Source organism: Aythya marila, assembly GCF_965140915.1.
Source record: "Aythya marila genome assembly, contig: HAP1_HAP1_SCAFFOLD_154, whole genome shotgun sequence".
NCBI lineage: Eukaryota > Metazoa > Chordata > Aves > Anseriformes > Anatidae > Aythya > Aythya marila.
This window is the reverse complement of record NW_028137218.1, coordinates 1,510,150-1,525,807: the sequence shown is the minus strand read 5'-3', so window position 1 is coordinate 1,525,807 and position 15,658 is coordinate 1,510,150. Positions and strand designations below refer to the sequence as shown.

At 53.2% G+C, this 15,658-nt stretch overlaps 1 protein-coding gene across 1 annotated transcript; it reads right to left on the bottom strand.

The window, feature by feature from the left end:
- Nucleotides 1-12,209: 12,209 nt before the first annotated feature.
- On the bottom strand, nucleotides 12,210-13,166 carry LOC309891093 (olfactory receptor 14C36-like; the record flags this gene model as incomplete). The annotated part of the gene is made up of 1 exon (XM_082785475.1): nucleotides 12,210-13,166. One exon carries the CDS (start codon nucleotides 13,164-13,166, stop codon nucleotides 12,210-12,212), a length of 957 nt encoding a protein of 318 aa, XP_082641601.1.
- Between the last annotated feature and the right edge of the window lie 2,492 nt (nucleotides 13,167-15,658).

The window sequence follows — 15,658 nt, the reverse complement described above, 5'->3', positions numbered from 1 at the left end:
CGCACCTAACTTGGTGTCATCTGCACACTTACTGAGGGTGCACTCGATCCCCTCATTCAGATCATCGATAAAGATATTAAAGAGGACTGGCCCTAATCCTGAGCCCTGGGGGACTCCATTAGTGACCGGCCTCCAAGTGGCTTTAACTGCAGTTAAATGTAACTGGATTACAACAGCAGGCATGCTTCTAGCCACACGTGCCTTTTTCCAGAAAGCAAGCTGAAGAACATGGCAACCCCCAGGCTGCTGCACCCTGAGGGGCAAGGGCAGAGCAAAGCCCAGGCTGGCACAACACAAAGCGTTGGGGACGGCCATGGCTGCGGAATGCTGGCCCCAAGGGCGGTTGGGCGGTTGGGCAGGCCTGTACCGGCTGCCCGTGCTGATGGGGAGGCTGCTCGGCTGCCTGCTCCTCCCGCTCAAGTGTCTGCTCCAGACACAACCTCAACCAGAGGGAGTCAGCTTCTTTTTCCTCTCTAACTACAAGCAGGACAGTGATACGCTTGGGCCAGGACGAGAGTGACCGCTCCATCAGGATGACGGGAGACAGATTGACGTGGTGAGACACTTGAAGTTGTTGGGCACAGAGGCAGGGTCAGCCCCTGGTCACACGGGGATGCTGCTCTGTTAGTTCTTTCTCTTATTATAGCCAGACACACACAGCGATGGGAAGCAGACGATGGCACAATCGTGGCGACTCTCCCTTTGAGAAGTCAGCTGAGAGGAAGAGCTGCCAACGCTCTCCAGGACAGGTAGGATTGACCCAACCCACACCCACAAGGCTCTAACTGCAAGCAGGAAGGTGACACGCTCGGGCCAGGAGGGCAGTGACTGCTCCATGAGGACGATGGGACAGGGACAGCTTTGGGGAGTTGCTAGAGACCCTCGGGCACAGAGGCAGGGGCTGCCCGTGTTAAGAGGGATGCTGCTCTGTCTTGTGGTGCTTCTCTTTCAGCCAGAAACGCACAGGAATGGAACCAGACCACGGCACAATCCTTGCCGCTCTCCCCTTGAGAAGTCAGCTGTAAGGAAGAGCTGCCAACGCTTTCCTGGACAGGTAAGACTGCCCAAATCCATACCCACCAGATACTAACAGCAAGCAGGATGGTGACATGATCGGGGTAGGACGGGAGTGGCCGCTGTATCAGGATGATGGAACAATGACAGCCTCGGTGAGTCACTAGAGACTGTCGGGCACAGAAGTAGGGGCATCCTGTGGTCTAAGAGGGATGTTTGTCTGTTTGTTGATTCTTCTTTTTCAGCCAGAATCACACAGCGATTTGACCAGACCATGTCAAAATCCTGGCCACTCTCCCCTTTAGAAGTCTGCTTGAATAAGTGCTGCCAATGCACTCCAGGACAGGTAAGATTGCCCAAATCCACACCCACCACTGTCCACAGTAAACAGGACGGTGACACGATCAGGCTAGGACGGGAGTGAGAGCTCCATCAGGACGACGGGACACGGACAGCCTCGGTGAGTCACTAGATACTCTTGAGCAGAGAGGAAGGGGCTGCCCTTGATCACATGGGGGTGCTCCTCCATTTGTTTTGTCTTTTATTAAAGTCAGACACATACAGTGATGGGACGAGACCACTGCACAATCCTTGCCTCTCTGCCCTTGAGAAGTCAGCTGGAAGGAACTTCCAGCGCTCTCTAGGACAGTTAAGATCTCCCCAACCTACGCCCAGCAGGCTGGGCATTGCTGCTCCGTTTGGTGCTTTTCCTCTTTCAGCCAGAAACGGCACAATCCTGCCGTCTCTGCCCTTGACCACTCATCTAGGAGGAAGAGCTGCCAACGCTCCCTAGGACAGGTAAGATCGCCCCAACCCACATCCACCAGCCTCTAACAGCAAGCAGAAAGGTGACATGATCGGGGTAGGACGGTAGTGTCCTCTGTTTCAGGATGACGGAACAATGACAGCCTTGGTGAGTAGGCGGAGATCCTCGGGCACTGAAGTAGGGGCAGCCTGTGGTCTCAGGGGGATGCTGCTCCGTTTGGTGCTTCTCTTTTGCAGCCAGATTCACACAGCGATGGCACCAAACCACAGCACACTCCTGGCCACTCTCCCCTTGAGAAATCAGCTGGAATAAGAGCTTCCAACACTCTCCAGGACAGGTAAGATCACCCTAACCCACACCCACCACCCATAACAGTAAGCAGGAAGGTGACATGCTCCAGCCAGGAGTGCAGTGACCGCTCGATGAGGACGATGGGACAGGGACAGCTTTGGTGGGTCGCTAGAGACCCTCGGGCACAGAGGCAGGGGCTGCCCTGTTCACAGAGGGATGCTGCTCTGTTTGGTGCTTCTTCTCTATCAGCCAGAATCACACGGTGATTGGACCAGACCATGGCACAATCCTGGCCGCTCTCCCCTTTCGAAGTCATCCGGGAGGAAGAGCTGCCGATGCTCTCCAGGACAGGTAAGATTGTCCCAACCCACACCCACCATGTTCTAACAGCAAGGAGGACGGTGACATGATCGGGGTAGGATGGGAGTCATCTCTGTATCAGGATGACGGAACAATGACAGCCTCGGTGAGTCGCTGGAGACCCTCAGGCACAGAAGTAGGGGCAGCCTGTGGTCTCAGGGGGATGCTTCTCCATTTGTTGGTTCTTCTTTTTCAGCCAGAATCACATGGCGATTGGACCAGACCATGTCAAAATCCTGGCCGCTCTCCCCTTGAGAAGACAGCTGTAAGGAAGAGCTGCCAATGCTCTCCAGGACAGTTAAGATTGCCCCAACCCACACCCAGCAGGTTCGGTGGCACGCAGGACGGTGACACGATCTGGTTGGGACGGGAGTGACCGCTCCATCAGGTTGACGGAACACCGACAGCCTCTGTGAGTCGCTGGAGACCCTCGGGCACAGAGACAGGGGCTTCCCAAGCTTAGAGAGGGATGCTTCTGTGTTTGGGGCTTCTTCTCTTTCAGCCAGAATCACACAGTGATGGCACAAAAACACAGCACACTCCTGGCCACTCTCCCCGTGAGAAAGCAGCTTGAATAAGAGCTGCCAACACTCTCTAGTTCAGGTAAGATCTCCCCAGCCTATGCCCAGCATGCTGTAACAGCAAGCAGGATGATGACACGCTTGGGCCAGGATGGCAGTGACCTCTCCATGAGGACGACAGGACACACACAGCCTCAGTGAGTCACTAGATACTCTTGAGCAGAGAGGCAGGGGCTGCCCATGGTCACAGGGAGGTGTTGCTTTGTTTTGTGCTTCTTCTCTTTCAGCCAGACACACACAGCGATGAGACCAGACCAAGGCACACTCCTGGCCTCTCTCCCCTTGAGAAGTCATCTGGAAGGAACTTCCAGCACTCTCCAGGACAGGTAAGACCTCATCAACCTATGCCCAGAAGCCTTTAAATGAAAGCAGTATGGAGACACGCTCAGGCAAGGAGTGCAGTGACCGCTCCATGAGGACAAACAGACACTGACAGCCTTGGTGAGTCGCTAGATACTCTTGAGCAGAGACGCAGGGACTGCCATGGTTGCAGGGGGTTGTTGTTCTGTTTGGTGCTTTCCCACTTTCAGCCAGAAACAGCACAATCCAGAAACAGACACGCACAGCGACAAGACCAGACCACGGCAAACTCCTAGCCTCTCTGGCCTCGACTGCTCAGCTGGAAGGAAAATCTGCCAACTGTCTCCAGGACAGGTAAGATTTCCCAAACCCACACCCACCAGGCTCTAACAGGAAGGAGGACGGTGACAGGATCAGGCCAGGAGGGCAGTGACCGCTCCATGAGGACGATGGGACAGGGACAGCCTCGGTGAGTCACTGGAGACCCTCGGGCACAGAGGCAGGGGATACTCGTGTTCAGAGAGGGATGCTGCTCTGTCTCGCGGTGCTTCTCATTTAGCCAGAAATCCACAGCGATGGAACCAGACCACAGCACAATCCTGGCCTCTCCCATTGAGAAGTCAGGTGGAAGGAAGTTCCAGCGCTCTCGAGGACAGGTAAGATTGCCCCAACCCACACCCACCAGGTTCTAACAGCAAGGAGGACGATGACATGATCGGGGTAGGACGGGAGTGGTCGCTGCATCAGGATGATGGAACAATGACAGCCTCGGTGAGTCACTGGAGACCCTCAGGCACAGAAGTAGGGGCAGCCTGTGCTCTCAGGGGGATGCTGCTCCATTTGGTGCTTCTCTTTTGCAGCCAGATTCACACAGCGATGGGACCAAACCACAGCACAATCCTGGCCACTCTCCCCTTGAGAAATCAGCTGGAATGAGCTGCCAATGCTCTCCAGGACAGGCAAGATCTCCCAAACCCACACCCACCAGGTTCTAACAGCAAGAAGGATGGTGACATGATCGGGATAGGACGGGAGTGACCACTGGATCAGGATGACGGAGCAATGACAGCCTCAGTGAGTCGTGGTAGAGCCTCGGATAGAGAGGCAGGAGCTGCCCATGGTCATGGAGGGATGCTGCTCCTCTTTTTCCTTCTCTTATTAAAGCCAGACACACACAGAATTGACTCCAGACCACGGCACACTCCTGGCCTCTCAGCCCTTGAGAAGTCAGCTGGAAGGAAGAACTTGCCATGCTCTTCAGGAGAGGTAAGATCACCCCAAACCACACTCACCAAGGTCCACAGCAAACAGGACGGTGATTCGATTGGTCCAGGACGGCAGTGAGCACTCCAACAGGATGATGGCAGGAATCAGACTTGGTAAGATGCTGGAGAACCTCGGGCACAGAGACAGGGTCATGCTGTGGTCACACGGGGTTGCTGCTCCGTTTGTTCTTTCTGATATTAAAGCCAGACACACACAGCGATGGGACGAGAGCACAGCACAGTCCTGGCCTCTCTCCCCTTGAGAAGTCATCTGGAAGGAACTTCCAGCACTCTCCAGGACAGGTAAGATCGCCCCAACCTATGCCAAGAAGGCTGTAAGAGCAAGGAGGACGGTGACACACTCGGACCAGGATGGCAGTGAGCGCTCCATGAGGACGAGAGGACACGGACAGCCTCGGTGAGACGCTAGATACTCTTGAGCTGAGAGGCAGGGGCTGCCCGTGTTCACAGAGGGATGCTTCTCCAGTTGGTGCTTCTCTTTTGCAGCCAGAGTCACACAGCGATGGAAAAAAACGACGGCACAACCTGGCCGCTCTCCTCTTGAGAAGGCACGGCAGACTCCTGGACTCTCTCGCATTGAGAAGTCAGCTGGAAAAGGTGTCAGTGATCTCCAGGACAGGTAATTTCGCCTCAACCCAAACCCCAGCATGGTCTCTTTGCAAGCAGGACAGTGACACACTTGGGCCAGGATGGGAGGGACCGCTCGGTCAGGATGACAGGAGACGGATTGACGTGGTGAGACGCTCGAGGTTGTTGGGCACAGAGGCAGGGTCAGCCCCTGGTCACACGGGGATGCTGCTCCATTTGTTCTTTCTCTTATTAAAGCCAGACACACACAGCGATGGAACCAGACCACGGCACAATCCTGGCCTCTCTCCCTTGAGAAGTCAGCTGTAAGGAAGAGCTGCCAACGCTCTCCTGGACAGGTAAGATCACCCAAACCCACACCCACCAGGTTCTAACAGCAAGAAGGATGGTTACATGATCGGGGTAAGATGGGAGTGACCACTGCATCAGGATGACGGAGCAATGACAGCCTCGGTGAGTCGTGGTAGAGCCTCGGGCAGACAGGCAGGGGCTGCCCATGGTCATGGAGGGATGCTGCTCCTCTTTTTCCTTCTCTTATTAAAGCCAGACACACACAGAATTGACTCCAGACCACGGCACACTCCTGGCCTCTCTCCCCTTGAGAAGTCAGCTGGAAGGAAGAACTTGCCATGCTCTTCAGGAGAGGTAAGATCACCCCAAACCACACTCACCAAGGTCCACAGCAAAACAGGAATATGATTCGATTGGTCCAGGATGGCAGTGAGCACTCCAACAGGATGATGGCAGGAGTCAGACTTGGTAAGATGCTCGAGAACCTCGGGCACAGAGGCAGGGTCATCCTGTGGTCACACGGGGGTGCTGCTCCGTTTGTTCTTTCTGATATTAAAGCCAGACACACACAGCGATGGGACGAGAGCACGGCACAGTCCTGGCCTCTCTCCCCTTGAGAAGTCACAGAATTTCACAGAATTTCACAGAATATTCTAGGTTGGAAGAGACCTCAAGGTCATCGAGTCCAACCTCCAACCTAATGCTAACAGCCCTCCACTAAACCATATCCCTAAGCTCTACATCTAAACGTCTTTTGAAGACTTCCAAGGATGGTGACTCCACCACTTCCCTGGGCAGCCTGTTCCAATGCCTCACAACCCTTTCAGTGAAGAAGTTCTTCCTAACATCTAGCCTAAAACTCCCCTGGCTCAACTTAAACCCATTCCCCCTCGTCCTGTCACCTGGCACGTGGGAGAACAGGCCAACCCCCACCTCGCTACAGCCTCCCTTGAGGTACCTAAAAAGAGCGATAAGGTCGCCCCTGAGCCTCCTCTTCTCCAGGCTGAACAAGCCCAGCTCCCTCAGCCGCTCCTCGTAGGACTTGTTCTCCAGGCCCCTCACCAGCTTCGTCGCCCTTCTCTGCACCCGCTCAAGCACCTCGATGTCCTTCTTGTAGCGAGGGGCCCAAAACTGAACACAGTACTCGAGGTGCGGCCTCACCAGAGCTGAGTACAGGGGGACGATCACCTCCCTAGCCCTGCTGGTCACACTGTTCCTAATACAAGCCAGGATGCCGTTGGCCTTCTTGGCCACCTGAGCACACTGCTGGCTCATATTCAGCCGACTGTCCACCATCACTCCCAGGTCCTTCTCTGCCTGGCAGCTTTCCAACCATTCCTCTCCCAGCCTGTAGCTCTGCTTGGGGTTATTGCGCCCCAGGTGCAGGACCCGGCACTTGGCCTTGTTAAACTTCATGCAGTTGACCTCAGCCCATCGGTCCAGCCTATCCAGATCCTCCTGCAGAGCTTTCCTACCCTCAAGCAGATCGACACACGCACCTAACTTGGTGTCATCTGCGAACTTACTGAGGGTGCACTCGATGCCCTCGTCCAGATCATCGATGAAGAATCATGCTCTTCAGAATCATGCTCTTCATGCTCTTCAGATCATGCTCTTCAGGAGAGGTAAGATCACCCCAAACCACACTCACCAAGGTCCACAGCAAAACAGGAATATGATTCGATTGGTCCAGGATGGCAGTGAGCACTCCAACAGGATGATGGCAGGAGTCAGACTTGGTAAGATGCTCGAGAACCTCGGGCACAGAGGCAGGGTCATCCTGTGGTCACACGGGGGTGCTGCTCCGTTTGTTCTTTCTGATATTAAAGCCAGACACACACAGCGATGGGACGAGAGCACGGCACAGTCCTGGCCTCTCTCCCCTTGAGAAGTCATCTGGAAGGAACTTCCAGCGCTCTCCAGGACAGGTAAGATCACCCCAACCTATGCCCAGCAGGCTGTAAGAGCAAGGAGGATGGTGACATGATCGGGCCAGGAGGGCAATGACCGCTGCATGAGGATGACGGGACACAGACAGCCTCCGTGAGTAACTGGAGACCCTTAGGCACAGAGGCAGGGGCTGCCCATGTTGACAGCGGGATGCTGCTCCGTTTGGTGCTTCTTCTCTTTCAGCCAAAATCACACGGAGTGTGGACCAGACCAAGGCACAATCCTGGCCGCTCTCCCCTTGAGATGTCAGTTGTAAGGAAGAGCTGCCAACGCTCTCCAGGACAGGTAAGATTGCCCCAACCCACACCCACCAAGCTCTAACTGCAAGCAGGACAGTGACACGCTTGGGCCAGGACAGGAGTGACATCTCAGTCAGGATGACGGGAGACAGATTGACGTGGTGAGACACTCGAGGTTGTTGGGCACAGAGGCAAGGTCAGCCCCTGCTCACACAGGGATGCTGCTGCATTTTTTCTTTCACATATTTATGCCACACACACAGCGATGGGAAGCAGAAGACGGCACAATTGTGGCGACTCTCCCTTTGAGAAGACATGTGGAAGGAACATTCAGCGCTATCCAGGACAAGTAAGATGACCCCAACCCACATCCACCAGTCTGGAACAGCAAGCAGGAGGGTGACATGATCGGGTGAGGATGGGAGTGACCGCTCCATGAGGATGATGGGACAGGGACAGCCTCAGTGGGTCACTGGAGACCCTTGGGCACAGAGACAGGGGTGGCCGGGGTCACAGAGGGATGCTGCTCTGTTTGGTGCTTCTTCTCTTTCAGCCAGAATCCAACAGCGATTGGACCAGACCAAGGCACAATCCTGGCCGCTCTCCCGTTGAGCAGTCAGCTGGAATAAGAGCTGCCAACGCTCTCCAGGACAGGTAAGATTGCCTCAACCCACACCCGCTGGGTTCTATTAGCAAGCAGGACGGTGACACGATCAGGCTAGGATGGGAGTGACAGCTCCATCAGGACAACGAAACACAGACAGCCTCCGTGAGTCGCTGGAGACCCTCAGGCAGAGAGGCACGGGCTGCCCGTGCTCACAGAGGGATGCTGCTCCGTTTGGTGCTTCTCTTTTGCAGCCAGAATCACACAGCGATGGCACCAAACCACAGCACACTCCTGGCCACTCTCCCCTTGAGAAACCACCTGGAATAAGAGCTGCCAACCCTCTCCTGACAGGTAAGATCGCCCCAATCCACACCCACCAGGTTCTAACAGCAAGAAGGAAGGTGACATGATTGGGGTAGGACGGGAGTGGTCGCTGCATCAGGATGATGGAACAATGACAGCCTCGGTGAGTCACTGGAGACCCTCGGGCACTGAAGTAGGGGCAGCCTGTGGTCTCAGGGGGATGCTGCTCCGTTTGGTGCTTCTTCTTTTGCAGCCAGACACACACAGTGTTGGCACCAAAGCACAGCACACTCGTGGCCACTCTCCCCTTGAGAACTCAGCAGGAAGGAAGAGCTGCCAAAACTCTACCTGACAGGTAAGATCGCCCCAAGCTACACCCCTGATGGTCCACAGGAAGGAGGAAGCTGACAGAATGGGGGCAGGATGGCAGTGAATGCTGCATGAGGAAGACGGGACACAGACAGCCTCGGTGAGTCGCTAGATAGTCTTGAGCACAGAGGCAGGGTTAGCCCCTGGTCACACAGGGATGCTGCTCTGTTTGTTCTTTCGCTTATTAAAGCCAGACACAAACAGCAATGGGACCAGATCACGGCAATATCATGGCGACTCTCCCTTTAAGAAGTCATGTGGAAGGAATTTCCAGTGCTCTCCAGGACAAGTACGATGGCCCCAACCCACATCCACCACTGTCCACAGAAAGCAGGAAGGTGACAGGCTCAGGCCAGGAGGGCAGTGACCGCTCCATCAGAATGACAGGACACGGAGAGCCTTGGTGAGTAGCTGGAGATCCTCAGGCAGAGAGGCAGTGTCTGCCCGTACGTACAGAGGGATGCTGCTCCGTTTGGTGCTTCTCTTTTGCAGCCAGAATCACACAGAAATGACACAAAAACACAGCACACTCCTGGCCACTCTCCCCTTCAAAAATCAGCTGGAAGAAAGAGTTCCCAAAGCAGTCCAGCACAGGTAAGATCACCCTAACCCACACCCTTGATGGTCCACAGCAAGCAGGAAGCTGACAGTGAATGCTGCATCAGGAAGACGGAACACAGACAGGCTCGGTGAGTCGCTAGATACTCTTGTGCAGAGAGGCAGGGGCTGCCCATGGTCACAGGGAGGTGCTGCTTTGTTTTGTGCTTCTTCTCTTTCAGCCAGACACACACAGCGATGAGACCAGACCACGGCAAACTTCTGGCCTCTCTGCCCTCAACCACTCATCTGGGAGGAAGAGCTGCCAACGCTCTCCAGGACAGGTAAGATTGCCCCAATGCACACCCACCAGCCTCTAACAGCAAGCAGGGTGGTGACAAGTTCAAGTCAGGACAAGAGTGACCACTGCATGAGGATGACGGGACAAGGACAGCCTCGGTGAGTAACTGGAGACCCTTAGGCACAGAAGCAAGCGCTGCCTATGGTTGCAGGGGGATGCTGCTCTGTTTGGTGCTTCTTCTCTTTCAGCCAAAATCACACGGAGTGTGGACCAGACCAAGGCACAATCCTGGCCGCTCTCCCATTGAGCAGTCAGCTGGAATAAGAGCTGCCAACACTCTCCAGGACAGGTAAGATTTCCCCAACCTACACCCCAGCATGGTCTCATAGCAAGCAGGACAGTGACACGCTTGGGCCAGGATGGGAGTGACCGCTCCATCAGGATGACGGGAGACGGATTGACGTGGTGAGATGCTCAAATCTGTTGTGCACAGAGGCAGGGTCAGCCCTTGGTCACACGTGGATGCTGCTCCGTTTGTTCTTTCTCTAATTAAAGCCAGACACACACAGCGATGGGAAGCAGACGATGGCACAATCGTGGCAACTCTCCCTTTGAGAAGTCATCTGGAAGGAACATTCAGCGCTATCCAGGACAAGTAAGATGACCCCAACCCACACCCACCAGCCTTGAACAGCAAGCAGGAAGGTGACATGATCGGGTGAGGATGGGAGTGACCGCTCCATGAGGATGATGGGACAGGGACGGCCTCAGTGGGTCACTTGAGACCCTTGGGCACAGAGGCAGGGGTGGCCGGGGTCACAGAGGGATGCTGCTCCTTTTGGTGCTTCTGTTTTGCAGCCAGAATCACACAGCGATGGGAGCAAACAACAGCACACTGCTGGCCACTCTCCCCTTGAGAAACCACCTGGAATAAGAGCTGCCAACCCTCTCCAGGACAGGTAAGATCACCCCAAGCTACAACCCTGATGGTCCACAGGAGGCAGGAAGCTGACAGAATGGGGGCAGGACGGCAGTGAATGCTGAATCAGGAAGACGGATGTCCTGGTTTCAGTTAGAACAGAATTAATTTTCTTCCTAGTAGCTGGTGGAATGCTGTGTTTTGGCTTAGGATGAGAAGAGTGCTGATAACACCCCGATGTTTTAATTGTTGCAGAGCAGTGCTTATACCAAGCCAAGGACATCTCAGCCTTTTGTTCTGTCCTGCCAACAGGCAGGCTGGGGGTGCAGTAAGAGTTGGGAGGGGACAGACCCAGGACAGGTTACCCAAACTAGCCAAAGGGGTATTCCATACCATCTGACGTCATGCTAAACAATATATAGGGGTGGCTAGCTGGGTGGAGGGGGGCCGGACTGCTCAGGGTTAGGCTGGGCATCGGTCAGCGGGTGGTGAGCAATTGCATTGTGCATCACTTGTTTGTACATATTATTAGTAGTAGTACTATTATCATCATTGTATTATTATTATTATTATTATTATTATTATTATTATTATTGTTATTGTTATTGTTATTGTTATCATTATTATTTTCCTGTCTTAATTAAACTGTCTTTATCTCAACTCACGGGCTTCACTTTCCATTTCTCTCCCCCATCCCAGAGAGGGAGGGGGAGGGTGAGCGAACGGCTGCGTGGTGTTTAGCTGCCGGCCAGGTTAAACCACGACACCTCCTCTCTGCCTGCTGGATGCCCACTCTCTTCTCTGAGACTGCAGAGTCACAGGTTCCCAGTGAATACCTGGCTTTAGTTCTTTCCCTGTGGCTGAGCTCACAGTGGGAGATCTCTCACTTTCTGAAGGGCTGCAGTCACAGGCTCTGCTGTCCCTGGAGGTACTTTGGTCTCTGCAGGCAGCTCCAGATTCCCCTCCTCAAGTTCATCACCTACGGGTCACATGTGGGAACAGCCCTGGCTATGTAATGCAGTGACCATTTGCTGCCTCTGCTGTCAGTAGAGACCCATGGATGAGTGTTAAATCTAGGCCTTGGTCTCTGACAGGTCACAATGCAAAAATGAGCCATTATCTCCAGAACTGAAACAGGAACAGATCCTTGTGGGGAACAATCATTTGGGCCTATTCTTGGCAGTGGTTTGGGAAGGAAAGCCCAGACTTCAGGCATTGCACTGGGGTAATTCTGTTTTATTACAGAGATGTCATGAGAGAGTCTTCAGTGACTCACAATGTTAGATGCACATTTATACAGCCTCCATATGAGACAGAATAGGTTCATTCATTTATAGCGGGGGGTGGAGTGGAAGGAGGGATGGGAGAAATGCAAACACATGTAGGAATGCAAGGCGCACAAGAACTCATAGTGATGATGATGATGATGACGGTGATGATAACAATAAGAAGAATAAGAATAAGAAAAAACAAAACACAGTCCTGGAAGGGGATGTACTGGGGCTCATTACTGAAGAGTGAAGGGGTCTTTATGAGTACTGAAAAAAATCCAGATCATCATTTTCCAAACTGCATCCTTCATTTCCTGGTTCCTCATGCTGTAGATGAGGGGGTTCACTGCTGGAGGCACCACCGAGTACAGAACTGCCAACAAAAGATTTTGGGATGAGGAAAAGATGGAGGGAGGCTTCAGGTAGGCAAATGTGACAGTAATAAGAAACAGGGAGACGACAGCCAGGTGAGGGAAACACATGGAAAAGGCTTTGTGACGGCCCTGCTCAGATGGGATCCTCAGCACTGCTCTGAAGATCTGCACATAGGACAGCACAAGGAAAACAAAACACACAAATAATAAACAGGCACATACCACAAGAAGCTGAACTTCTCTTAGGTAGGTGTCTGAGCAGGAGAACTTGAGGATCTGGGGAATTTCACAGAAGAACTGGTCCAGGGCATTGCCTTGGCAGAATGATAGGGAAAAGGTATTAGCAGTATGCAGGACAGCATTGAGAAAGCCACTGCCCCAGACAGCTGCTATCATGTTGACACAAGTTCTGCTGTCCATTATTGTCCTGTAGTGCAGGGGTTTGCAGATGGCAATGTAGTGGTCATAGGCCATGATGGTGAGAAGAGAAAACTCTGCTGTGACAAAGACAACAAACATAAAGACCTGGGTGGAACAACCTGCATAGGAAATGATCCTGGTGTCCCAGAGGTAGTTGGCCATGGCTTTGGGAACAGTGGTGGAGATGGAGCCCAGGTCGAGGAGGGCAAGGTTGAGGAGGAAGAAGTACATGGGGGTGTGGAGGTGGTGGTTGCAGGCTATGGCTGTGAGGATGCGGCCGTTGCCCAGGAGGGCAGCCAGGTAGATGCCCAGGAAGAGCCCAAAGTGCAGGAGCTGCAGCTCACGTGTGTCTGCGAATGGCAGGAGGAGGAACTCTGTGGGGACGGTGCTGTTGGACATTTGCTGTCTCTGGGACAAAAAAAAAACAAAACAAAAAAAACAAACAAAAAACAAAACAAAACAAAACAAAATAAAAACCAACCAACCAAACAAAAAGCAAAACAAAACAAAACAAAACAAAACAAAAACAAACAAACAAAAACAAGCAAACAAACAAAGAAAAACAGAGACGAGTTACCGAAACTTCTCTGAAAAAAATCCCCTGCTTCTTTCACAGAAATCACCATTCTCTGAGCTTGCATTTCAGCTATGGAAGTGACACTGCAGGGCAGGTACTCTTAGCCTCATCATGGTGTATCACCTTGCAAGACACAGGCTCCTCTCTTCTTCTGGAGGTCCAGCTGAGGAGGAGGTGGCTCATGCCCTAAAGCCCCTGAGGGCAGAGGCTGTGCTGGGTGGCAGAGGAGAGCAGGGGGTTGTGCAGAGAAGGTGCCTGCACTGCAGGCCTGTCAGGGAGTACCTGAATCCCCCCTCCCTTGGTGTTTCAGGCAGCAGCTGCCTCTCGCTCCCTGCCCAGGTCTCTGCTACCTGGAGCTGTCCCTGCTGGCATCTCCTTCCCTGTCCCCACATCTCCTCCCTGTCATTGCTAACAGACCCCGTCCCACCCACTGTGTGCTCAGCTCTGCCTGCAGACACCTGCAGGCAGATTTTCAGGGACAACTCCCTGTGTTTACTGGGAGTTTTTCTATTGTAAAAAGAGGTAACAAGAACTGGGGTCTCAGTGCCTTCATAGTAATGTAGAAATAAACTCCCGTTTCCCAAGGCCACCCAGCAAAGCAAGAGGAGAAATATCAAAGCACACAATGCTTCTCTTCAAGAATACCTTGCTCTGATTTTTCTCTCATGGAGTCTACTCTGAAGTGCCCTGGAAGTGCTGTGATGCCATGAGCAGGCTGCCCCAGGCAGCAGCCTCCAGCCAGCAGCAGGATCCTGTCCTGCCAGGGGGCTCCTTCCACACACAGCTTCTCCCCACAGCACCCTGGGCAGGCTGAGTGCTGAGTCTGGCAGGCAGCAGAGGCCCTGCCTCAGTGCACAGCCCCTGGGGCACAGCAGGGACCCTGCTCTGCACCACAGCCCTGGACACCCCTGCCTGCACCCTGGCTGCACAGCCTGCAGCCAGCCCTTTAAGAACGAACCCTCGTGTCCTGTCCCTCTGAGAGCTGTGGCAGGGAATCCCTGCTTTGGACCTTGTTATTCTCATCTAATCCAAAGAAGCTCTGAGAGTCGCCCTGAAAGCTCCACAGGCTGTGGGATTTGCCAGCAAATCTGGAGATGGCATCAGGAACAACAGTTGTGCTGCCCTGCAACCAGAGACTTACCCTGTTCAGGGCTGTGAAGATTTCTCCCGCACTGAGCTCTCAGCATCCCCCCTCCACACTGCCTTTAACATCTCCCTCCCTTCTCTCAGCCACCTTTGTCCCCTGCAGGCAGTGCCCCCAGCCCTGCTGCGTTGTGCAGAGGAGCTGCTCCTGGGCAGAGCTGTCTCTCTGCAGTGCTGCCCGCTTGCCAGGAGCTTCCTTTGGGCCCAGGAGCCCGGCCCAGCTCATCAGCACAGGGAGCTCTTGACATGTCCCTGTGCCTCCAGGGGAATCCAGCCTGAAACAGACTGAAACATTCACTAATATTTTTTCCCTCCACTGAGGAAGGAAACTCTTTTCCAGCACTATCATACCTCATATCTGAAAAAGTATTAGTTCTGTGAGTGACCTTTCTCTGCAGAGCTGCTCTCAATGATTTCTTCTCCCAGTCTGTACTCATGGCTGAGATTGCCCTGGTCCACGTGCAGAATCTTGCATTTGGACTTGTTGAACATCATTATGTTAACATTGGGCCCACTTCTCAAGCTTGTCCAGGTCCCTTTGAGTGGCTTCTCTTCCTTCTGTTCAATCAGCTGCACTCTCAGCTTGATGTCATCTGCAAACTTGCTGATGGTGCACTCAATCCCACTGTCCATTTCATTGACAAAGATTTTCAATAGTCCCAGTCCCTGGAGAGACCCCCGAGGTAAACCTCTCTTCACCTGCCTCCAACTTGGAGATGGAGTTAAATGACCACCACTCTCTTGGTGTGACCTTCAAGCCAATTCCTTACCCACTGAGCGGTCCAACGCTCAAGCAATTCAAGAAACTCCTAGAGAATGTTGAGGATAAGTTTCTGGTCCAGACATTTGGACCGATTTGGAGACCAGGATGTCATGTGGGACCATGTCAAATGCCTTACAGAAGTCCATGGCATCAGTCAGTCTTCCCTTGTCAACTGATGCAGTCAGTTCATTATAGAAAATCAGCAGATTGGTCAGGCACAATTTACCTTTAGTGAAGCCATTCTGGTTGTCTTGGACCACGCCTTTGTTTCTCTTTTTCTTGCACCTGCCTTGATATTGCTTCCAGGAGGATCTTTCCCAAGATCTTGTCAGGCACAGAGGTAGGGCTCATCAGTCTGTAGTTCCCAGTGTATTTTTTCTACCATTTTTAAAAATGGGAATGATGTTT